A 27,031-nucleotide genomic window follows, 5' to 3' on the forward strand; every position below is an offset into this window, starting at 1 on the left:
GATTTCTGTGCATATTACGTCTGTGCTTTCAAATGCATCCATGTGTTTCCTAAACAAATCTCCTCTCATTTATGTGGCTTAACAGTGTCTGCTTCATAAGCTTTCCCCAATTAATTAGGATGAACTAAACCCTGTTGTGGTAAATACCATTTCTAACCCCTCCTCTGAAACAAAAAGCTTGATACTGGTCTGGCATGTTGCTCTGGAATGTAACAGCTTGCTTTATGTGTAAACTTCCTGGTCAAAAGCAATGCATCTGTGTTTAAAATATGAATATGTTGAAATAAAAGCAAAGCTTCAGAGTTGCAGGGCAGGCAGAGTGGAAGAATTTAATGGAATGATAATTTGTTCTTGCTGATTTCCTTACACTTACTTGGCTAGTACACACACTCATGCTTGTAGCGGTGGGCTGACTAAATATATTGCTCATTTGCCTAGTGGAACGTAAAGCATAGTCAGGCCATCGTAACTTTTCCCAGTTGGCTGGTTGACCTGTGAGCTGATGCAGTTGCTGGTTTGTAAAATCATTTACTGTTTTGAATTATTGTGTACATGAACTGAAAACTCAGTCCAAATATGTGTAATGACACCCTTGAAAAAAGTTGCAGAACCTCTACTTAATATTATTAATTCATTGTTATTAGGATATGTTTCAAAAACTTTCAAGCTGGTTGTTATTAAGCCTCAATTGATATTCTCACAGCTGTGTTCTTTCTTTGAAAGAAATGGTGTATGCAAGGAATTTCAGTCAGGGGATAGGCCGTTGCATAGCACTGAAACTGCACTCATCAGAGTTATGGATAATCTCTCTCTTAGTCTTACTGAAACTTAGTGCTGCCTTAGATACTATAGAACACAACATTCTCCTGGATAGGCAGAATGTGGAATTGTATTGGCATGATTCAAATAATACTTATCTGACTGTTATCAGTTTGTAGCAATAAATATAGACATAACATATTGATCACAATTCATGACGCTGTAATTTTATGGAGAATATCGCAAGGCTCAGTACTAAGACCATTGCTTTTCACCCGTGTTACCCTTGGAACATCATTAAAAAACAGAGTTAGTTTTCAATGTTACATAAATGAAACTCAGCTCTATATTCCTTCGAGGCCAACATACCAATTCACAAAACTGGAATGCATAGTTAATTATTATTAAAAATCAGATGACTGGTAACTTCTTAATAATTTCAGAAAAAGTTTTTAATCGTTCAATCAAAAAACTTCACATGAAAAAAGAAAACCAGAATACTGCTTAACTCTAGATGAATGTTCTGTCAAGTCTTCGTCGTCATTCAAAAACCCGGGTGTGCTATATGATAGTGATCTGTCATCTGAAGGTCACATTTTAAGCATTTGTAAAACTGTGTTTTACTATTTTAAATTTATGACATACTGTATGCTCTCAATGTCAGTTGTAGAAAAGTTAATTCCTGCATTTATGATCTCAAGGCTAGATTATTGTAATGCATTACTGGGTGGTTGCCCTGCAAGCTTAATAAACAAAATGGAGCAGATAGTTACAAGAACCACTAAATTAGTTTGTTTTTATGTCAGGGCTGCATTAGCTGCCTATTAAATATCATAAAAATGTAAAATATTTGTTGATTACTTAAGAAGCTCCTCAGTACTTACAGTAGGTTCTTTTTGCAGTATAGACCATTGCATTCTTAAAATTTTGGCCAGTTAATAATTCCTATAATAACACATTTGACAGTGAGTGGTAGATGCTTTTCCTATTTAGCATCCAAACTCTGGAACAGTCGTTCTAGTGTTATTGTGCAGTTTTATCAAAAAGGATGGGGTTTCCCTTTCGGGAACTCTACACTGCGTCATCAACGCTCTGGGGAATGCCATTGGCGAACCCGGCTCTGAATCAGTCTTCAACCAATAGGATGACGGGAGTGACGTCACCGGGGGCGGTGACGTAGGCGACCAGGAAGTATATAAGCATGTGCGTTTCAAACCGGCTTCAGCTTTTGTCATTCAGCGAAGCGCTCTGTGTCTGTCTGTCTGTTTCATTCCACTGTTTTTCTGTGCCAGTTTGCACAACTTTTATTTGAGTGGATATGTTACCAACCAAAAAAAAAAAAAAAAAAAAGGGGGAAAGTAATTTAGCGGTTTAGCAGCTTCACAGACAGCGTGTCCCTCCCTGCCAAGCAGAGAAGCGTCTGTTGGTGGGGATACACACAGTCTGTGTGTGGCTGTGTGGGTGCGGAGCACGCTCAGTCAGCCCTTGAGGGGGCTGGCTGTTTGCGGTGTGAAAGCGCGCTTTCCACTGCACGTACTCCGTTCTTGGAACACTCTCTTTGAGGAGAGAGTGTTCACCAGCGTTCTTCGCGGGTCTGGCCCCGTTTCCGCAAAAAAGAGGCGGAACGGCAGCCGCACTCTAGCGATTACGCAGCTCGATCTGTTAAAGGGATGGAGACGGGTAATCCCCTATCTCCTCTCTCGCATAGCAGATCGGATGATCTCCTACTGGGTGAGGAAGCCCGCGTTGCGGTTCTTCCTACCAGAAAGAGGTCTCAACGTTTCTCTCGTCTTCCTCCGAGGAGGTTGATGTGGAGAACGTTGTCAAAAGTATTTAACCGCCCCCCGATTGCCTCAATGTTAGGAGCTTTGGAAGTACTGAATATTAGAGATGAGCCGTAGGAAAGCAAACTATTTGTTTTCTTCGGACTAAGTCTGCACTTCCAAAAAGGAGCCTTTTTGTTTTTTCCCAATCTGCACAGTTAAAAAGAAAAACACTGTTTAGATCGGAAAAATCCAGTTTAACCCGCTCTTCACCCCCTTTTTTGAATAGTTTGCTATTAATAATGGGGGCTGAATGAGCACAGGTATAAGATGGTGCCGGGGGTTGAACAGACGCTTACCAGCTATCTGTCACCCAGTCTGGCATCATCACTGGAAGCTCCGTCTTTGCTTTCCAGGCCACATGTATATAATACAAGCCTGATGTGCAAAAGTACACATGCCGGATGCTGTACGGGAGCAGTAACCGGCCGTGTATCAGCTCCTTACATAAAAGGCTCTTAATGGAGCGTTGCAGTCCGTTATTCCTCCGGTAATACCTAGAGGACGGGGTTAGCAACACTCCTGACCGGGGGCTTCGAACTAAAGCCCGATCTGAGGGTCGTGCTTCAGTCTGAGAGGTCCTCGGCTAAGACAGGGAGATCTGTCAGCCAACCCTGCCAGTGTAGCAAGGCGCGGCAATCTCCCGCGAACATTATTCTCTAGTCTTTCCGCCCGGAAACGTAGCAGAGCTAGAGAGTTCGCTACCCCCATGGGGGTCATCAGAGGAATTAATTCAGATGCTTCCTGCCAGTGAGCTGCTACAGAGCTCTGAATTAAAAACTCTAGGTAGTACCAGAACCAGTCTGAGACTGATTCCCTTAGTAGGATTTCGAGCAGCATGAAAATTACTGCTGAATATATCTACGTGGGACCTGCATATGGGGCGTTTTTATTACTACTGCCCAGAGCAGGGTCTGGTTATCGATGGAGGGACAACTGGCAGCCAATTGCTGGTTTTGGAAGCCCGCTAGGCGGTACTTCCTCCAGCAAATGGCCCTCAGTGCTCCGTTTATCCTCCTCTGAGGAGGTGGATACGGAGAGCGTCACCGACGTTCCGTTCCCTCAGTCGCCCGCACTTGCAGCTGCAATTCAGGTGTCTCCTGCCGGTTCACCGTTACAGGGCACCGAGCTGTAAGCTCAGGGCAAAATAGAGGCCAGTCTCGAGAGGCTGGTACCCTCAGTAGAACTTCTGGCAGTGTTATTACGACTGCCGACAGTATCTACGTGGGTCCTGCGTACTGTGAAGAAGGGTTACTATATCTAAAGAACCCTCCTTCAACGCGGGGCTTCCACCGAGGTGGGCTCCGAGTAGGCTCTAGACAGGGACCATCGAGATGGTCCCTCTTCATGAAGGATGGGGGGCTACGGCCCTTCCTAGATCTCAGACAGTTGAATCTTTCAGTCAGAGTAACTGAAGTTCAGACTGGCGGTTACGTCACAAATCAGGTCCGAGGACGAATTTGTCACGATAGATCTAAGAATGTCTCCATCCTTCCTCAACAACAGCAGGGAGCTCTTCTTTCAGCCTAGCACTTTCCCCCCCGAACTTTCGCAGAGGGTGTGGATGCGGCTCTGGCTCCTCCATGATTCCAGAGCATCCATATACTCGACCACTGTAAGCCGGACAGCATCGAGTTGCTGCTCTCGCTCACATGAAAGAACTGGGGTTGAGACTCAACGCCAAGAAAAGTGTGCTGTCTCCATTACAGAGAACCACTTATCTAGGTGTCGTATGGGATTCGACCACGATGCAGGCACGGTTGTCTCCTGCTCGGATCGAGTCGATCCTTACTGCAGCAAATGCGGCCAAGCTAGGCCTGTCACTCACTGTCAAACAGTTTTAAGTACTGTTAGATCTTATGGCAGCAGCAGCCAACGTGATACCTTTTGGCCTGCTGCACATGAGGCCACTACAGTGGTGGCTGAAGACCAAGGGATTTTCCCAGAGGGGGAAATTCATTCCGCAAGTTCAAGGTCACGCGGCAATGCCTACGTGCCCTGGACATGTGGAGGAAATCTTGGTGTTTTATGAGAGCAGACGTCCTGTTGAGGCAGGGGCCAAGGCCCGGGGATGTATGCTTCACCCAGAATGAGTGAAGCAGAGTTAGAGAGTGTCTGGTCAGATTCAGGGGACTCATTTGCGACTCATGAGACATCGCAATGACCCCTCTGGTGCTCTCTACTGCTTCCAGCTCCTGCGGGACTGGATGCGATGGCACAGACATGGCCGAGGCCTCGTCTGTACGCCCTTCCCCCCGATCGTTCTACTCCCTGGAGTTTTTGAGGGTGACCCCTGAGGGGGCACATCTCATTGAGACCGGTCTCTCAACCGAGGTTGCTGAGACCATCCTTTTTACTCCAGAGCTCCCTCTATGAGGAAGTCCTATGGCCTTAAGGGAAAGTGGTTTACTGCGTGGTGTAACCAGCACCAAATATGACTCAGCTTACTGCCCAGTTGGTACAGTACTGAAGTCGCTGCAGTCTCGCTTCCCGCAGGGTTGACCCACTCCACCCAAAAGGTGTTCATGGTGGAATTATTGGCCTTCCACGCCCCTTTTCGGTGCTTGTCAGTGGTTAGAGTCCCCTGGGTCATATGCTTTTCTCCAACAGTGCACCTGATCAAGAGCAGATGCCCGGCTGAGGCCCGGGGAATGGACTTCACCCCGTAGGGTGAGGCAGATATGGAGAGTGTTCGACCAGGCTCAGGTGGACCTCTTTGCGACTCATCAGACATCGCAAGGTCCCCTCTGGTTCTCTCTAGTGCCTCCAGCTCCGCTGGGGCTGGATGCTATGGTACAGACCTGGCCGAGGCTTCGTCTGTACGCTTTCCCCCCGATCGCTCTGCTCCCAGGAGTTCTAGAAAGAGTGCGCCGGTACGGAGTCAGTCTACTACTAGTAGCCCCTTACTGGCCGGCCCGAGTATGGTTCTCGGACATCATTTCCCTCCTCGACGGCTCTCCGTGGGAGATTCCGGTCAGGAAGGACCTTCTTTCTCAGGCTGGGGGCGCAATCTGCCACCCCCACCCAGAGAAGTAGAAACTGTGGGTGTGGCCTCTGAGGGGGCACACCTCATAGACAGTGGTCTCTCAGCTGAGGTTGTTGAGACCCTCCTTCACTCTAGAGCTCCCTCTACAAGTATGGCCTTAAGTGGAAGGTTTTCACGTCATGGTGTGAAGAGCGACACGCTGACCCAGTTCACTGCCCGATTGGTACAGTGCTGGAGCTTTTGCAGTCTCGCCTCTCCACAGGGCTAGCCCACTCCACCCTGAAGGTTTACGTGGTGGCATTATCGGCCTTCCACACCCCTCTTGGTGGCGTGTCAGTGGGCGAGAACCCCTTGGTCATACGTTTCCTTCGTGGTGCACTCAGGATAAGGCCTCGGGTGATACCCAGAACTCCTTCTTGGGATCTCGCTGTGGTCCTTGAAGCCCTCTCTCGGCCTCCATTTGAGCCCATTGAGGAGATTTCAGATCGCTTCCTTACAATTAAGACGGCGCTGCTGTTGGCTCTTACTTCTCTGAGGAGAGTAGGAGACCTTCAGGCCCTCTCAGTGGCCCCTTCATATATCGACTTTGCGCCCGGTTTGGCCAAAGCGTTCCTCTACCCTAGACCAGGGTACGTACCGAAGGTCCCAACAGCAGTACCACAGCCAGTCACCCTACAGGCCTTTTATCCTCCTCCATTCGTGGAGAACGACCATCGGAAGTATAACTGCATGTGTCCAGTGCGAGCACTGGACACATACGTCCACAGAGCTGCCCTGTGGCGAAAGTCAGAGCAATTGCTAGTTTGTTACGGTCCCCCTAAGAGGGGGCTCCCGGCAACTAAGCATACTATCAGTAGATGGATTGTAGATACAATAACTACTGCTTATGAGTCCTCTGGCCTCCCATCACAGATGGGCGTCAAGGCTCACTCTACTCGAGGCATGGCTGCCTCCAAAGCTCTGCTAGCAGGTGTCCCATTCAGGACATCTGCAGTGCGGCGGGTTGGTCCACCCCTTTGACCTTTGTAAAGTTCTATGAACTAGACCTAAGAGCTACGAGCTCGGCTGTCCTGAGCTGACAGCGAAGGCGCTATCCCTCGTGAGCCCGAGGGCCGAGGTTGATGTTCCCTCTTGCGCTGGGTGCTCCCCAGGCAGAGATGTAATTCCACTCGCGTCCTGGCAGTTTTTCCAGGCGGAGTTAATTTAGTGTCCTGGCCAGAGTTTCCAGACACTACTTGGGTCCCTGTTGTCCGGGTGCGCCCCGACAAAGGGATTACCCTTCCTCGTGTGCCTGAGGGCCGAGGATGCTTCTTAGTCTGGCTGGTCACCAGACGGAGGCCTATCACCTCAGGGCCTGAGGGCCGAGGTGTATAACTCTCCCTCTTCGCTGGGTGCTCCCCAGGCAGAGATGTTATTCCGCTTGCGTCCTGGCAAATTTCCCAGGCGAAGCAACCGAGCGTCATGGCATACTCCCCAGACGCTACCTGTCCCTCTACGTCTGGCTGGTCCCCAGACTGAGGTAGACACTCTCCTTGTGAGCCAGAGGGCCGAGGCAGATCATATCCCTCTTCGCTGGGTACTCCCAGGCAGAGATGTAATCCCACTCGCGTCCTGGCAGTTTTCCAGGCGGAGCTAATTCAGTCCCTCTCGTGCTGGCTGTTCCCCAGACAGAGTTTGGACTACTTTCCTCGAGCGCCTGAGGGCCGAGGTTCTTGCTATGATTCCTCTTGCGCTGGGCACTCCCCAGGCAGAGATGTAATTCCACTCGCGTCCTGGCTGTTTCCAGGCGGAGCTATTTCCCGTGCTCTGGCCAGAGTTTCCAGGCACTAATTGCATCCCTCTTGATCCGGGTGCGCCCCGACAAAGGATTGCCCTCTCCTTGTGTGCCCGAGGGCCAAGGAGGACCCCTCTCTGGCTGGTGACCAGACTAGGGTGTATGACCTAACCTCGTGGGCTCAAGAGCCGAGGTTTATTCAATCCCTCTTCGCTGGGTACGTCCCAGGCAGAGATGTAATCCCGCTTGCGTCCTGGCACTCTTCCCAGGCGAAGCAACCTAGCGTTCTGGCATACTCCCCAGACGCTACCTGTCCCTCTACGTCTGGCTGGTCCCCAGACTGAGGTAGACACTTTCCTCGTGAGCCCGAGGACCGAGGCGGATCATATCCCTCTTCGCTGGGTACTCCCAGGCAGAGATGTAATCCCGCTTGCGACCTGGCAGTTTTCCAGGCGGAGCTAATTCAGTCGCTCTTGTGCTGGCTGTCCCCCAGACAGAGTTTGGACTACTCTCCTCGAGTGCCTGAGGGCCGAGGTACTTGTTATGTTCCCTCTTGCGCTGGGTGCTCCCCAGGCAGAGATGTCATCCCACTCACGTCCTGGCAGTTTTCCAGGCGGAGTTCTTCTGGTCCCTCTTTTGCTGGTGTCCCCAGACAGAGCGACCACTTTCCTCGCGAGCCCGAGGGCCGAGGCATATGCCACTTCCCTCTCATTCCGGCACTATCCCCGGACGGAGGTGTAATACTTCTCCTGTCCTGGCAGTTTCCCAGGCGGAGAACCATCAGTGCTCCTGCAGGTAAGTATCAACAAGCACTGCCCTCTGATTCCGGGCTGGTCCCCCGGACAGAGGTGTACCGCCTCTCTTGCCCTGGTAACCCCAGGCAGAGAGCTTTTCCTGGCTTGATCCACCAGAAGCAGCGCTTCCCTTTTTTCTTCCCAGACAAACACCACTGGGTAGGAATTTGGAATTCTGGAGACGTGGGCATATCGTTCCCCAGAGCGTTGATGACGCAGTGTAGAGTTCCCGAAAGGGAACGTCTCAGGTTACGTATGTAACCCTGGTTCCCTGAGGGAACGAGACACTGCGTCATGGGCCATAATTCCCGCATTCCTACCGCGCATTGCTTCATTCCTGGAAGCTGAAGCCGGTTTGAAACGCACATGCTTATATACTTCCTGGTCGCCTACGTCACCGCCCCCGGTGACGTCACTCCCGTCATCCTATTGGTTGAAGACTGATTCAGAGCCGGGTTCGCCAATGGCATTCCCCAGAGCGTTGATGACGCAGTGTCTCGTTCCCTCAGGGAACCAGGGTTACATACGTAACCTGAGACGTTTTTTAATCCCCAAAAACACAAGCAGTGTCTCAGCTAACTGATCACAGAATCTGTAAAGTGTGACATCACATTTTACAAGCCTCACTGTCCATCACGATTGTTGATAAACAGTGCTGTATTAGCCCTGAGTGCGCTGCACACAATCCGCCATGTTTATCTTGTTCCAGAGCATTTAAAAACAGCATTCAAGTAAGAAATGTTGTCTTATTACAGCTATAAAAGTTGTTTAGTCCAGAGCAGTGTGCGCCCGTGTCTGGATTTTCTGATTGTTTGGGTCATATTAACAGAGTAGACCCAAACAGCACTACGGGTACTGTATACGGTGCATCCGTAAAGTATTCACAGTGTTTCACTTTTTCCATATTTTGTTATGCCTTACCTTCTATACCTGATTCTTTTTTTTTTTTCTGTTTGTCACTGTGAAGATGCTTTGACGCAATCTCTATATCTATAGAAATAAAAGTGACTAATTGCAATTTTTTATATATAAAAGTATAATCTATGAAATGTAATCATGAATAATTAAACATAATTAAATAGGAAGGAACAAAATATAACACAAATATAATTTGTGTTTTATTTTGTTTTGTGTTGGCAAAGCTTGTCAAACTTTACGTTCCTCCTTTTTGCATTAAACACAAGTGTTAAAATTCATTAAAATCATTAAAAATAACATTATAAAACTCACCCAAGATCAGTTAAAAACTGTGATTAGACACTAGTTCAGGGGTTTCCAGTCCTGCTCCTGGAGGGCAACTGTCCTGCAGAGTTCAGCTCTAACCCCAATTAAAACACCTGAACTAGCTAATCAAGGGCTGTATCCAAAATCGCCCCATACCCATACAAATAGGGCACTATTTGAGGGGACAGACATTTTAAGTGGTGTTAGAAACCATAGTGGATGTTCTTGAGTGCACTCATTCAATCCCACAATGCACCGCAAAATGAGTGTACAACCAATGTACACTCAACGGCTAGAGATTACCCATAATGCATTGTGAGAGTGGCGTTCATTTTACAACGCGCTTGTCCACGGAGTAATACAGTGTACAACACAGTTACAAATTTGTTGTAAATTGAGTATTAAATTGTTTAACTAGGGTTTATACGTAATTTTTGTGACTGAGTTCAAGATAAATCCTTTAATCTTACTACTGGAACTGCCCGTTTTATATGATTATTAAGCAAGCAAAGCAAACTATGCAAAAGCGGCAGTTCTTCCAGTGCAGTTAGTGTCCGAATTCACTCACTCGTTTTCATTAACTCCTTCAAGTGAACTGTTTGAGAGGACTAATGTAGGGAATAGTGAATAGGGTATAGGGGGCAATTTCGGATACAGCCAAGGTCTTACTGGGCATACTAGAAACTTCCAGGCAAGTCTGCTGAGGCAAGATGGAGCTTAACTCTGCAGGACAGTTTCCCTCCAGGACTGAGTTTGGACAAACCTGCACTAGTTAATGGGCTCGCCAAATCAATACCATCTAGTAGTGAATCGTTAAATCGTTTAAATATGATTTAAAATGAGAGATTTCTAAATGTTTTAAAGCTTCATTAATTCATAAATTTGAAAGTTACCACCAATACAGCTGACTAGGTTTGAGAACACAGCCATATGTGGGCTGTGTTCCATTTTTCAGTCCCAGTCCAGCCCTGTTATGACTTTATCCACATATTTGTGTCTGTTTGTGTGTGTATAAACAGAGACTGAGAAAGAAAAATGATAGCCTACAGATTGTATTTGTATGCCCCACACTGCAGAATTATTCTTACTTTAATTTTTCATTCCTCACAGAATCTCCAATTATTCTGCATGACTGTGCTCCTTCAACCTCTCCTTCAGATGCACTTGCTCACCTTTCTCCTTTTCTCTCTCTCTCTCTCTCTCTCCATCCCCTTGTTCACCTACCTCTCCTCTCTCTTTAACCCCTCCCACTCCTTCTCTCATTCGTTCTCCTCCAATCTCTCCTCACCCCCCATCTCTCTCTGTAGTGAAATGAAGCAGGAGCTGGAGGAAGAGGGCAGTCGCTGTTTGCTTCTGTCCAAGCAGCACAAGTTCAACGAGCACTGCTGCATCCGTTGCTGCTCTCCCTTTACCTTCCTGCTCAACCATAAGCGCCCGTGTCTGGACTGCCACTACAACGTCTGCAAATCCTGCCGCACTTACAGTCAGAGTGAGAGAGGCTACATCTGCGCCGCCTGCCAAAAGAGCAGGTAAGTGTCCTCTGGCATACATGAACACATTCATGTGTATGAATACATGTTCTTAAGGATAGAGGAGCCATGTATGTACTTCCTGGTAAATGGACATGTTACAAAATCCACAGTGTTATGCAATTACATCTGGACAGGGAGACACCACACCTGCTGGTGTGCATGGCAACACACACATCGTTCAAGCAGATTGCAAGGGGCACATGGAAAATAGAACAAAAAATGTGTGTAGCATGATTCTAAATATAATACAATACAATTTCTGATACAATTTTCTGTTGGGGGCGCATAAGACAAAGTAGGTTGTTAAACCTTTTTCCTTAATTCGATGACTTGAACATCTTAAGGAGCTCCCCTGATTTGTAACAACCTGTATTGTGAAAATCTCTTTGTAAATAAAACTAAATTTAAACTAAATTAAGCCTAACTCTCAGAAATGTTTGGATTTTCATTAATCTATTATTTAATATGTTTATCAAGCATTTTGACTCAAGGTGACTAGTCCCCACAATGAGGATGATTTCAGGTTTTACTGTCCTTGTGAGGACATTTGGTCCACATAATTTAGACAACTGGTAAAGAGAGGTGAAAAAAGGTATAAAAATAAAGTATATATTGAAATTGGCAGTATGACTGTGTGGAAATATAAAACAAGAGGGTGTTCCGGAGTGAATGAAAGCTATTTGTGTATTTTTATGGCAATACTAGTCCATGTCAGTAAGTGGGAGTGATTATTACCAGGTTAACAGTTTTGTTTTCTCAGATGTTGTTTTGCTTCAGCATAAATATCTGGTGCATTTTTGTCACTTTCAGTGGCATTTTTGCCTACAGCCCTGGTTAACATCCCACCCAGATATTTATAGATAACTCTTTTTTAGCCTTATTTGATTTACTAAATGCTGGCTTTTACGACCGCTGAATATGTACCCAGTCCAATGGAGATTTGACACAGTTTGTGACTATGTGTTAGTGTTTTTCATAAAGAGAAACTGGAATGATAGGAGAGAGCAGGAAAAATAAGGAGAGGTTGGACTAGTGAGAGATATGGTGAGAATTTCTACAGCATATGTTTATTTTTTTATACCTTGTGTGAGTAAAAAAATAATAATTACTATTATTTTGGGTAACTGTCCCTTTAAAAGTGTACAGCAGTGTGAATCAGTGGTGTGCAGCATAATATGAATCAATCAGGAAAATACATCCAATCATCCTTTGCTGTTTTTCGCTCATACTGTCTCTCACTGTCTTATTTGCTGTCTCCCTCTCTCTTCATATCTTTCTTTCTCTCACGTACAATCACTCCATGCCTAAGGATTAATTCCCAGCGAGTTTCCTTTCATGTTTTTTCCATGAAATGTTTGCTGTATGAAAAGTCAGACTCACAGATTTCATATGACCAGATATCAGCATGCATTTCATGGTAAGAGCAAATAATGATTTCCCTTGTCTCTTGCTCAGCAATATTTCAAGAGATGTGGCCCCGGCTTTCCACTCACAAAACTGATTACGCCAACATGGAATGAAATTACGTGTTACTTGAAATTAATGCGGTTATGTAGTCAGATGGCCTTTTGAAAGAGAGGAGAATCACCGTCTAAATTACTTTTTTTTCTTTGCTGTAATGATCATCTACGTATAATAAGGAAAGCATTTTAATTGCTTTTGTAAAGAGCCTATAATGGCATTTGTATTGGGTTTGTTCCGGGTTCAAGACCTGTTAATTTTTGTCAGCAGTGTCTGTGATATGTAACATTTACACAGATGATAGTCCCTTTCTTTTTTTAAATAATAAGCAAAAGATTTTTATTCAGATTTGTTCAATAATTACACTGGATTAAATTATAAAGGTGTATACATATACTGTATGTTCGCTGTGTAATTCCAGTAGATGGAATTTACTTCAAGGTTTTGCATACAGGAACTTTTTTTCTGGTGTCCTTCAAGTCAAAACTATTGTCTGTGGTAATATGTTACAGATGATGTCAATATTTCGTGAACACAGAATGTTCTTTTAAAGCGGAAGTTCACTTTCAGAACAAAAATGTAAAGATAATGTACTCACCCAAATGTACGGTGCCCGCCAGGGGACACATTCGGTTCACTTATGTTTGTCGTGGCCACGAGATATTAATTCGTGGCCACAACATATTAACTCGTGGGAACGTGATATTATGTCGTGGGAACGTCATATTATGTCGTGGCCACGACATAAGGATGTCGTTACCTCGACAAAATGATCTCGTGGCCACGACATAATATGACGTTCCCACGAGTTAATATGACGTTCCCACGAATTAATATCTCGTGGCCACGACATAATATCACGTTCCCACGAGTTTATATGTCGTGGCCACGACAAACATAAGTGAACCGAAGGTGTCCCCTGGCGGGCACCGTACAAATGTCATCAAAAATGTGCATGTTTTTTCTTGAGGAAAACATTTTATGAAGTGGACTTTTATGGTGCCTCGAGTTTGAACTTCCAAAATGCTGTTTAAATGCAGCTTTAACCGATCCAAAATGAGGCTCTAAATGATCCCAGCCGAGGAAAAAGGGTCTTATCTAGCGAAACGAACGGTTATTTTTATTTTTAAATTACAATTTATATACTTTAACCTCAAATGGTCATCTTGTCTGTGATGTGCATGAGTAGTCTGTGCATCTCTGGTTCAAAACAGTTATGGTAGGTTGAAAAACTCCCATCTTATTTTCTCCCCTCAACTTCCAAAATCATCCTACATTGCTGCAGATGTATTGACCCAGTGTTTACAAAGTGAACATGCAAAGAATATCAAACACCCTTAACAAAAAAGGCAAAACAGCGATTTTGAAGTTAAGGGAGAAAGTGAGATGAGTTTTTCTACATATGCTGCCTTGAACCGGAAAAAAAAAACAGAGTTCAGGCAAAGCAAGACAAGACGAGTGTTTGAGGTTAAAAAGTATATGAATTATATACATATATATAAAAAAAAACATAATTTACGAGGTACATTATCTGTACATTTTTAAAATGGACTTCTCCTTTAAGTAGTTGTGTGCATGTGTGTGTGTGTGTGTGTGTGTGTGTGTGTGTGTGTGTGTGTGTGTGTGTACCTGGTATTCATCACATTGTGGGGACCAAATTTCCCCACAAGGATAGGAATACCAGTAGATTTTGACCTTGTGGGGACATTTCTCAGGTCCCCATGAGGAAACAGGCTTATAAATCATGCACAATGAGTTTTTTTGATGAAGTAAAAGTATGCACAATCTCCTGTGAGGGCTAGGTTTAGGTGTAGGGTAGGTGTAGGGCGATAGAAAGTACGGTTTGTACAGTATAAAAACCATTACGCCTATGGAATGTCCCCATAAAACATGTAAACCCAACATGTGTGTGTGTGTGTGTGTGTGTGTGTGTGTGTGTGAATAAGAAAGAGATGCTGACTCAGATGTTACACTCACACATCTTCACTCACACTTACACTTAACACATTCAGTAAGACATCACAACAGTGTATGTTCCCTTTTAACCGTACAAAAAAGTGTGTTTTCATGTTTGTGCATGTTTATGTTTATGCCATTATGAAGTTGAAGTGAGATTTGTCTCTTTGCACTGTCATTAAGTATCACTGCATCTTGTCAGCTCCAGACAGCAACACAGGCATGAGCGTTTGGATGCTGCAACACACAGATGGTGAAATAATGTTGTGTGCATGTGCAGATGGGGCCTGACAGGCGTAATAGGTTGAGGTCTGCTCCCATCATCCAATCTGTGGGTGGTGTATAAGAAAGATACAAGAAAGCTGTGTAAAGCCAGAGCTGAAGAAGAAACGTCTAGAAAACTTCATGTAATGAAAAGTTTCTCTCAGCATAACCTGCATCCATCTGTGAAATTAAACCACCAGATTTCCCATTTGAAATCCATTTCATAGTGAACCTTTGAAATGTTTGTTTGAGTGTGTGTGCACACGTCACATTTATAGCAGCTTTTGTTAGATGCTGAAAAATGGCATTATACAGTATACTACTGTTCAAAGATTTGGGGTCGGAATGTTGTTATTATTATTATTATTATTATTATTATCATCATTATTATTATTATTATTATTATTATTATTATTATTATTATTATTATTATTAGCATCATTATTATTTTTATTATTAAGTCTCTTACACTCACCAAGGCTGCAATTATTTGATAATATAACCAAAAAAAAAATTTATCAATATTGTGAAATACAATTTCAATGTAAAATAATTGTTTTCTAATTTATTCTTCCTGGATTTTATTCTAATATGATATTTTTTATTATTACAAAACAGTTGTGCTGCTTATTCTTTGAGGAATAAAAAGGTTCAAAACATTTGTTCAACAGTGTTTGTTTGAGATTAAAAAAAAGAAAAATTTGATCAGTTAAATGCATCCTTGTGTAAAAGTTTTTTTTTTTTTTTTTGAGTTTGAGTTTGAGATTGAGAATGGTACTTTTGTTTTTTGTTTTTTGAAAGGTCTTTTTATAGTTAGGTTTTAGGGAATTACCTTTAGTGTGTAATTCGTCCGGTGCTGCGGAAATTAATATTATTTGAAATGATGTGACTTTTCTAAGTGATCAGACTAACAGTTTTGCTTGCTATATAATATAATAGACTGAAACCATTTCTACAGACCTTAATATCACAGATTCTTGATAGTGGGTTACTGTGACTTGGGCCAGTATGAATCTAAAACACTCTAGCATTGTGGTGGCACCACTCACTCATTTTATGTTCAGAATATAACATCTAGATTAAAGTATAATAATCAGAATAATTCATCTTCAGATTCATCTTCTTTTTTTACTGGATACAGATTTACAGATGCTTTTAGTGTCCTTTCATACACACACAGGGACACAGGGAAGTCATAAAGCATCCCATGAATGAGGATGACAGTAATTGAAGACAGCAGAACAGCTTTTAAATGTTCTGTAATCTGAGTTGACAGAGATGAAGCCATCTGGAAAGATGTGTTCAGTCAAAATTGAATTATTCGTCTCCTTATTTGACCCTCTCCTAAAGGCTTTTACCTCACATACACTCCTAACGTGAGTGTGACTAAGTTTGTGACTGCTTCTAGGAAGTGCCATAAATATAGTTGAGAAAAAAAAAGTAATAAAAAAATTTGATGGTCGTTATTTGTTATTACAAAAATGTAGCAATCAATATAATATTGCATTAAACTAATATTTTTGTTTGGTCATCTTCACAGTTTTAATGGGCCTTACATATCATGTATGTTTGTCATATTGTGTTGGCAGGCTGCAGCTGTACGCTTTATGGTTAATTTTTTTATTTGTCAGTGCACATTTTGGCACCAGCCATGTGCTAATGTATTGTTGTGAGCATGTGGCACATATATCATCTCTGTGTTTGTGTCTAAATTATGTTAATGAGGTATAGTGCTTCTCTGTGTGTCCCTCTCTTAGATATTATAAGACATTCTCTCAAGTAAATTTGCTCATGAAACACTAAAAGTGGCATTTCCTTCATTATCATTAGTATAATGGCACATTTGTGTTAATGCCTTAATGTTGTATGTTAATGATTTGAGGTAATGGATATCTGCCATCTTAATGGATGAGAATTCTCCCTTGTACTATTAAAAGACATAAGATATACCTGATAATGACTCATTCATCTTTATTAATGACTTTTCTTCCATCACTTTACTGGCACTTGTGCTGCTAATAAACACACCTCCTGTACACTCTTAAAATGAAGGCTCTTTACTGGCATCTGAGGTTCCCTGCAGAAACTTTAACATCCATACTATACTACCATTGCAGAAAAGGGTCTTTACCGTGGAAGAAGGTTCTTTAGATTATTAACATTTATTTTTGGAAACTTTGTTTTTAAGAGTGTATCTTTTATTTCCTGTAGCTTAAAAGATAGTTACCCACAAACTGATAGCATTTATATATCTTGAATGCTAAGTTGCTGTGGATAGAAGCATCTGCCAAATGCATAAATGTAATGTTTTGGTGCAGAGTATAATCCAGAAGTTCATTATTCTGCTGCCCGTAATCATATCTACAGTCATTCAGCAGATATGGTTATATAATCAAGAGAACACACATTAGATATGATCCTCTCTGCTGAGTATATTCAGCACTAATGCATGGCTGAGTCCTTTACCCAAGGGCATGGTTTTAGCAGAGGCTCTACTATGATCTAATGACCTTCTCTGATCTAGATTGGACACACTCCCAGCAACTGTTTTATTTGAGGATCTAAGTCACTGGTACTCCATTTGCCTGATTAGTTTTGGCTTTTTAGTTGCGCATGTGCATGTGTATATATCGGTGCTGTCGGAGACGCTGGTTTATAGCGCTGGGATTTGAAACAGCCCGTATATTGAAGTGTAACCAAGAGCTTATATTGCCGGTTTAGTCTCTCTTTTCTCTGGTTTCAGTTAAAAGGATGGAAGGAAATAGCCCAGGAGGGATAAAGCGAATGGGTCCCTCTCTTTTCTTTTTGTTCGTTTTCAGCAGATGGGTATTATTAGTTGTGGGTCAGTCATTGCATACCTGATGTCCCTAAAAGCTTGTTGGCATATGAAAATGTCCTTTGACTTTGAAAAACTTTACTTAAAGGTCTTTTTTTTCTTTAAAGGAACCTTATGTAGGATTGTGGCCAAAACTGGTACTGCAATCACTTTCAAAATACTGTAGAACGCTGTATCCCCTCCCCCTCCCCCCTGACTCGAGGTTTCCAGCTAAGCTGCAGGATCCAGCAGGAATGTAGGCTGCTACAATGAGCTTCTAATGGCAAGTGACAAGTCCTACACAGTAATTTTTTTTCTTCTGTTAATTATGTTTATGCTTCACGAGAGATGTTTTGCGAAGTGATTATGTATCGCAAAAATTTACTAATGGCGATTAGCCAAATATTTTGTAAAGATGTACTGTAATACCACATTTCAGTCAGAACATAGATTGTTTTCATACCCTGCTAGTGTTGCGATATAAAGGTTTTTATGAACACATTTAGCACGGCTGACCGTGGAAAATCCACTGTTTATGGAAGCAAAGTTAGCCAAACATAGATGAATCTTACCTGTCCAAGAGAAAATTAGCAACGTTGGCGTCTGTCTTCAAATTCTTCTCCATTTTCAGCCATCTCCATCTTTCAAAGGCATCTCCTATACAAATCCTTGTTTTATTTCGGACTTTGTCACGACGTATTTCGGATTCATAACGAGGTCTTTTAGGTTTCGTAACGTTATACATGTTTTATCCGACACGTTCTTAGCTGCAGCTGTAACTAGAGCAGAGCTGGCCACCCGGATGACGAAACTCTACTGACTTCGTTAGTAGATAGCTGGAGGGTGGAGCCTCAGACCAAAACACAAAATGACAACAATAACATCAGTCGTGGGCTGCAACTGTCACTTTTAAATGACAATATCCTGGCTGGACCACTGTTGTCATTGATATAAGGATTTGAAATGAACATGACAGGGCCATTTTATGATTAACTGAAATAAATTTCTTACATACGGTTCCTTTAATATTTTGTATAATTTCCCCCCTTGACGGTATACTTATAACACTTATAAGGTTTTTTTAGCCATTTAATTTAGCCATTTTTTCTTTTTTACCTTAAGACTTCTATATAAATGTTATAACTTTTATAAAATACACAGCAACGCCAATGGAAACAGTGTGGAAAACATTTTTTCCAGTATTATTTAATCACTGAAAGTTCGAAAGAACATAATTTATTTGAAATCTAATTTTTGTAACAAATGTCTTTTTTGTCATTTTAATGCATACTTGAAAAGAATGACTAATTTCTTTCAAAAAAGTTTACACAAGAATGCTTATTTCTCTGAAAATGGGCTACAGCCGAGAAATTGCTAATTTAGTGAGCAAGTTTTATTTGGCAGTTTTTTTCCTCAGACTGCTTCAAATGAGTTTAAGCCATCAGTCTGAGTTAGCTGTGAGGCTGCTGTATTTAGTTTTGTCAGGCACAGAGGAGTGTTCCCCACACATTTAATGAATATTAACCTGATTCTGTTCAACTGTGTAAACATTAGCCTCAACATACTGATGAATACTTCACTCACTCACCTCACTCATAGCATTTCAAAAAGAAAACTATCATGAACACCTGTTCTGTGATTGTTAACATCCTAACAGGTATCCCAAGAAGAATATGCACATGTGCTATAGTTAGGCTAAACCTTGCTATAGAAGACCATATACACATTTCTATTTCTGAAGAAACTGAGGGTGTATTTGATTTGTGTTTGACTGTTAATCTGGCCTCATTAATCTGCCACTCTGCTGAAAAAAACAGCATGTGCTGGTTAGGTAGGTTTTGGTGCTAGTATGCTGGTTTTAGCTGGTTTATGCTGGTCCTTTGCTGGTTTATGCTGGCCATTTGCTGGTTTATGCTGGTCCTTTGCTGGTTTATGCTGGTCCTTGACCAGCAACATAACCAGCATAAACCAGCAAAGGACCAGCATTAACCAGCTAAGGACCAGCATAAACCAGCAAAGGATCAGCATTAACCAGCAAAGGACCAGCATAAACCAGCTAAAACCACCATCCCAGCACCAAAACCTACCTAACCAGCATATGCAGGTTTTTTCAGCAGGGCAGATGCACTGAGAAGTGAAAATGTTTATTACAGTATGTAAAATGTACAGTATTTGCTTTTCTCATATTTCTGATGCAATGCTCCCTCTCTTTGCCTCCCTCTTCCTCTGTTCAGATCAAGTCTAGGTGAGGTTTTACTGGCAAGAAAGCAAAAGCAGTGCAAAAATTATTATTCAGATTTTCTTTTGCACATGCACATGCACATTTTAGTAATCTCACTTGGCCATTCTGCCTCACTGAATCCTAGTTGCACTGCCATTTGGGAAACATCACCTCCCTGCATCGCTACGGTTCCATCCCAGTACATCAGGAAACTGTTTTCTGAGCACCTACTGTTGTGTCATAATGCTTTACTGTGTTTCATTGATTCAGTTCACTAACCTCATTCTATCAGAGCCCTACTGTGTGTCTCAGTTGCATGTGAATGTGTATGCTTGACTAATGATCACACAGCTCTGGGTCTAGAGGTTTTCCATTGTACTTGATACTGGATATGTGGCCTAAAAAAAGAGCCATGCAGTGGCATAAAATTATGTAAAATTGCACATGTTGTATTGTACAGGGAATCACAGTGGTGTGGCAAGCCATATGGTTAATTTTTGTAAGGGAAGTTGTAAATGTAAGATAGCCAGCTTACATAAACTTTCATGTTTCTGTTTTTGTTTGTGTTGTGAGTATTTGCAGCACATTTCTGTTTTTGCAGCACGTTTCTTTTTTTGTTTGTGTTGTGAGCATTTGCAGCATGTTTCTTTATTTGTTTGTGTTGTGAGCATTTGCAGCCATGTGTTGTCAAATGAATGAAGATGTTTTCTTAATTTGCAGGTGTTTTCTTTTATTTGTAGCACTTTGAGCTCTCTCAGCCACAGTAATAATAGGATCACAATCACAGGAAACCTGTTTCTGCTGAAAACAATGGTAATTCTGAGATACAGTACCGTTTCTAAGCATAAGCGAGCTAGGCAGTCGCCCAGGGCACCACCAGCTGGAGGGGGCGCCAATAAGCGCACATACTGGCACTACATTTTAGCAGGGTTGTGATAAAGAGTGGAACGGTCACCCTGAAATATGATTGTCGCCCCCACTGGATCACCCAATATCATTGGGCTAGAGTACTGTCAATCTGACAATGCCTGTGGCAATGCCATTGGATCAGAGCGCTGTCAATTGCTGCATGCAAAGTTTACATTTAGAGTGATCAACAGCACCGTGGGCTCTATCAGTGCTTTGGCAAGGTAACACTTTTTTATTTGCAACCATACAATAAAGCTAAGTTAAAAGGCCAATATAAAATGTTGGTACAGTAAAAAGTCAAGTCAAGTCAAGTCACCTTTATTTATATAGCGCTTGTAACGATACAGATTGTGTCAAAGCAACTGCACAGTATTTAAACAGAACAATAGTGTGTAAGTAACGCATTACTGAAGATAATCAATTTTCAGTTAAAGGCAGTTCATCAATGAATTCAGTGATATCATCGTCAGTTCAGTTCAAATAGTATACGATATCGCTGGAAAATGTCCCCAACTAAGCAAGCCAGAGGCGACAGCGGCAAGGAACCAAAACTCCACAGGTGACAGAAATGGAGAAAAAAACCTTGGGAGAAACCAGGCTCAGTCGGGGGACCAGTTCTCCTCTGGCCAGACGAAACCAGCAGTTTGTACCAATGTCCAATTGTAAAGAACTCATCAGGTTCCTGTGGTGTAGTACCGATGGCTATCTAGGTTGGCGAGGTCTTCATTGATGATCGGTCTCTGGAGCTCATCTGGTTGACATCCATGGCTATTGAAGTCATCTCCAGGTGGTGATCCATGATCTAAGCTGGTGCGGACTGGATCCGGGGGACTGCAGTGACCATCTGATCTGGATACAGACTGGGTCTGGTGGCTACGGTGACCTCGGAATAAGAATGAAACAGACTAATATTAGTGCAGATGCCATTCTTTTTACGATGCAACGAGTGCATCAGATGTAATGTGAGGTGTTTTCGGTTCCGGTTGACCTAATTAATGCAGCCTAACAATCCTTTAATGGATTTGAATTATAGGAATGTGTTAATGTTTTATGTGTAAGCCAGGTTAAAGAGATGTGTCTTTAATCTAGATTTAAACTGACAAAGTGTGTCTGCCTCCCGAACAGTGTTTGGTAGATTGTTCCAGAGTTTAGGCGCTAGATAAGAAAATGATCTGCCGCCGGCAGTTGATTTTGATATTCTAGGTATTATCAAATTGCCAGAATTTTGAGAACGCAGCGGACGTGAGGGACTATAATGCGATAGAAGCTCGCTCAAGTACTGAGGAGCTAAACCATTGAGGGCTTTATAAGTAATTAGCAAGATTTTAAAATCTATACAATATTTTATAGGGAGCCAATGCAGTGCTGACAGAACCGGGCTAATATGCTCATACTTTCTAGTTCTAGTAAGAACTCTAGCTGCTGCATTTTGGACCAGCTGGAGTTTGTTTATTAAGCGTGCAGAACAACCACCCAATAAAGCATTACAATAATCTACCCTTGAGGTCATGAACGCATGAATTAATGTTTCAGCATTTGACATTGATAGCATAGGTCGTAATTTCGATATATTTTTAAGATGGAAAAATGCGGTTTTGCAAATGCTAGAAATGTGGCTTTCAAAGGAGAGATTGCTATCGAATAGGACGCCTAGGTTCCTAACTGATGACGACGAATTTACAGAGCAGCCATCTAGTATTAGACTGTGTTTTAGGTCATTACTTGTCGAGGTTTTAGGTCCAATAATTAACACCTCTGTTTTTTCAGGATTTAACAGTAAGAAGTTATTCACCATCCAGTTTTTAATATCAGCTATGCATTCTGTTAGTTTTTCGAATTGATATGTTTTGCCGGGCTGCGAAGAAATATAGAGCTGAGTATCATCAGCGTAACAATGAAAGCTAACACCATGTTTCCTGATGATATCTCCCAAGGGTAACATGTAAAGCGTGAAAAGTAATGGCCCTAGTACTGAGCCTTGAGGTAATCCATACTGCACAAAAAGTGCACAAAATCAGTATTTTGTTTGGTCAGTATTTGTGGCAGTCGAGAAAATTAAAATTTATATTTAAAAAAATAGCCCAAAAGGTGTGCATTTTTGCGCAATGCATTTTTAAAGGATCAGCGTGTCGTGTAATATTCCCATATAAAACTTTAACAGCCAATTAAAAAATATTAACCTTTATTAAACCGCTAATTAACAAACTGTCTTTTATAGTAATTTCTGTCAATGAATTTGTTCCTTTGTTTTAGATAAATTGTGGCCATGTTTAAAACAATAAAATGTAGAAATAAATATGTATGCCATATGAAATTACTATAAAAGACAGTTTGTGCTAATGCAATAGCACCCTTTGTATTATGAATTGCTGACAAAACTCCTTAGCATACAGTGCCTTGCTAAATTATTCATACCCCTTCATTTTTTTCACATTTTGTTATGTTGCTGCCTTATGTTAAACTACTTTAAATTACTTTTTTCCCACATCAATCTACACTGCCTAGTCCATAATGGCAAAGCAAAAAATAGGTTTTTAACTTTTGTGTAAATTTATTAAAAATAAAAAACTGAAAATATCCCGTTACATAAGTTTTCCTACTCTTTTCTGGGACACTCGAAATTTAGCTCAGGAGCATTCATATTGCTTCTAGATGTTACTACACTTCGAGTGGAGTTAAACTGTGGCAAATTCATATGAATGAGTATGATTTAGAAAGGCACACACCTCTCAGAAAAGGTTGAACAGCTGAAAATGCATATCAGAGCAAAAACCAAGTCCTGAGGTCAAGATAACTGCCTGTAGAGCTCAGTGACAGACTTGCGTTAAGGCAATGATCTAGGGAAGAGTTCAGAAAAAAATCTGCTGCATTGAAGGTTTACAGAAGCATTATCCATAATAGAAGATGATTGGAACAACTAGGACTCTAGAAAATGTCTGCCAGCCCCCATCCAAGCTGACAGAGTTTGAGAGGTGAAAAGGTGAGGCAAAAAAATTGTAAATTTGTAAAATTTGCAAATCTGGGTTTTGCTTTCTCATTATTATGGAGTATGGAGAGTAAAGTTTACAAATGTATCAAAAAATAAAACACTCCACTGAAATAAGTACATTGCATAAGTATTCATACCCTTAACTCAGTACACAGTTGAAGCACCTTTACTGCCTCAAGTCTTTTTGGGTATGATGTGAAAAGCTTTGCACATCTGCATTTGGCAATTATCTGCCGTTCTTTGCCTCACCTTTTCACCTTTCAAGTTCTGTCAGCTTGGATGGGGGCTGACAGACATTTTCTAGAGTCCTAGTTGTTCCAATCGTCTTCCATTATGGATAATGCTTCTGTGAACATTAAATGCAGCAGATTTTTTTCTGAACTCTTCCCTAGATCATTGCCTTAACGCAAGTCTGTCACTGATCTCTACAGGCAGTTATCTTGACCTCAGGACTTGGTTTTTGCTATGATATGCACTTATACATTTGCTATTTATTTATTTATTTGTTTGTTTATTTATTTATTTACAGGTTTAAACAGGAAATCATATGAAAGTCATGTGTAAGTGCTCAAAAGTTGAATGTAGATTTTTTTATTCACAACCATCAGAAAATAAGTTGCACATTGATTGACAACTGTAAAATTTGTAGATTACAATGTTTTAAGTTATATAAATCCAGAAGGATGAAAATAACAGCTTAAAAGGCTCAAAAAGGTCAAATAAAGAGTGGTTAAAATTTAAGATATGCCATTGTGTGTATTTACATTTGTAGTTTAGAGAGAACAATGAAAGCAGAGGCTCACATCATTTGTTTGTATTAATCAATAACATAATTTGTTATAGCGCTTCACAGAAAGAATCCAAATAAAGCTCTTGTCTGCAAAATCTACAAAAAGTGTTTGCCAAGACTATATTTCAGGAGCATATGTCAAATCGCCAAAAAAATCTGACAAAAATATTGCTTAAGTTGAAAAATGTATTTATAAGGTTTGTTTAGCTAATGCACATATGCATTTTAGTCCAGAAACATTTTGTGCAAGTACAGTCTCAAATGCTTTCTCAACTGCTTGCAAGTATTCCGCTCTTGCATAACAAGTAGAGTTAAATGTGTTAATATTCAGGTTTCTAGCTAGCATGTTGACAAACATTCTCTTCAAACTGTTGCTCTTCCAGTCATTAACATGAAAATTTACCACAGAAGAAGAGAGTTAAAGCTAATGCAATAGTGTCTATTGCATTATGAATTGCAGTCAGTGTGCCAAAAATACAGAAATAAAATGTGGCTTGAAACATTTGTGTTAACATACTTGCATGAAGTATGATTCTTTAACTGGAACTATTTAACTGAAATGCAAGACATCCTATCGTACAGTCATTGTGTTCCGTGTCTCTCCCATTAAAGAGGGTATTTATGATGGATTTATGATAGCAGAGTTCTGTGTAGACGTCAAAATGATGTATTTTATTAATATCCTTTCATTTCTCATCCTTCCTCTTTTTTCCCTTCCATACTGCTCTCTCCCTCTTTTTCTCCCCTTCTGTTTCTGACTGTAAATTGAAGTGAATTCAGATACTGACATCTCAGCAGTTTCATATTCACAAGGCAAACTCTATACCTCAAGAGTAGCGTTTGAAGATGAGAGGGCCGAGGGAGAGAGAAGGAGAGCGAGTGGTACTGAGGGTGAGCAAGAGATGAAAAGGGCCTGTGGTAGAGAGGGAGGGGAACTGAGCTTCTGTGCAAACATTTTCATAATTGCTGAAATCCCTCATTGTCACAATGCCACAAGCCTCTTGTCGTCCTTTTTCTTCATACGCTACACAATCTTTCAAGATCAAACTGAAATGGACCCTCATTAGTGATCAATATTAAATATTTTATATACTGTATAGGCAGCAAATCTAATACAAATAGCCATAATCACAACATAGGCCACTGGAAAATTGCGCCTCTTGCCTACATTTTATGAAAAGATACCTATTAATACAAATCACTGCAGTTTCCAGATGAAATGAACACTAGTGGACATTCCAACTGAATCATTATGATTGATGAGTCCTAACATATATGTGACCCTGGACCACAAAACCAGTCATAAGGTAAAATTTTACAAAACTGAGATGTATACATCATATGAAAGCTCAATAAATAAGCTTTCTATTGATGTATGGTTTGTTAGGATAGGACAATATTTGGCCGAGATACATCTATTTGAAAATCTGGAATCTGAGGGTGCAAAAAAAATCAAAATACTGAGAAAATCACCTTTAAAGTTGTCCAAAGTAAGCTCTTAACAATGCATATTATTAATCAAAAATTACATTTTAATATATTTACAATATGAATTTTACAAAAAAATCTTCATGGAACATGATCTTTACTTAATTTCCTAATGATTTTTGGCATAAAAGAAAAATCAATAATTTTGACCCATACCATGTATTTTTGGCTATTGCTACAAATATACCCCAGCGACTTAAGACTGGTTTTGTGGTCCAGGGTCACATATGCTAAATAAAGTAATCGGGTTGATGTGTGCATTTATGTTACAAGCTTCCAATCGGATTTGATCATTTGACTTTGACACAAGCTCAACAAGTATTCAACAAGGGCTTTTTCCGTGACTAGTTTGTTTACAAATTGATTATTAGGATCCATTTAAATGCAGAAAGTGAGGTTTAGAGTAGGATTTAAGTGTAGACAAATACAATAGAGCATTAACCTTTTAACACCACTCATGGTACATTTTATTTCCAAAATGCCATGATGCATACAACAGCCAACATAATAAAATGTTATGCCAGATTCACAATCATCTGTTTCATATAAAACTGTACATACGTTCAAACACTCACTGGACATTTCGATTTTTGAAAGTATTGCGAAACAATGTAATATCAGTTTGTCGAAATATAACCACAGGCACGTATTTCTAATGAGCTGGGGTTAGATAATCAAGCTAATTGCACAGTAGAATCGACTTTGCTCTTAGCGTGTTGCTAAGACCTAGTGTATATACTTTTTTGGTTTCTCTGCCATCTCGGTCACCTAATTTGTCACAATGCATTATAGGATTTCCTTCATTAGGATACATGCTGGTAGTACCATAAACACTGCATTTCTCTGTCTCTCTTTCTTTGCAGTTTTCTTGCACAAAAGGACAAATGAATATGCTGTACGTGCACATATTTAGTGCAGCATATTGTTCAGTTCCTTGAAGGAGACTCAGAGTGCATGCATAACAATTAAAAGATATGCTAATGTGCATTTCCCTTTGTCCCTACTGCGCACTGTTCAAAGGCACTTCTAATTGATGTTTCTGTTCTTTCATTCTCACTCAAACACGTACACACTTTCTGCATATAAATGATTGCGCAGTGGAAAAGCCCCCTGGTGCTTTAATACAGGTGTGCAATGTTTTTAAAGTGAGAGATTCCTGTGAAGGGATAAAAAAAATGCATGGCTCCCTTTTCATCTTCAGGTAAAATGCTGCAAGAGAAGAAAATCTTCAGAGATGTTTTCATTT

The 27,031-nt window shown here is 41.3% G+C and overlaps 1 protein-coding gene across 2 annotated transcripts in view; it reads left to right on the plus strand.

The window, feature by feature from the left end:
• The window catches only part of myripb (myosin VIIA and Rab interacting protein b), a 400,198-nt gene that overhangs the window by 249,748 nt on the left and 123,419 nt on the right, over nt 1-27,031 (plus strand). For both annotated transcript variants that reach the window (XM_073830916.1, XM_073830917.1), the window contains exon 3: nt 10,668-10,889. In XM_073830916.1, the coding sequence (XP_073687017.1) occupies nt 10,668-10,889 (222 nt within the window). The remainder of the gene's footprint in view (nt 1-10,667; nt 10,890-27,031) is intronic.

Source organism: Garra rufa, chromosome 24, assembly GCF_049309525.1.
Source record: "Garra rufa chromosome 24, GarRuf1.0, whole genome shotgun sequence".
In the NCBI taxonomy this organism is placed as follows: domain Eukaryota; kingdom Metazoa; phylum Chordata; class Actinopteri; order Cypriniformes; family Cyprinidae; genus Garra; species Garra rufa.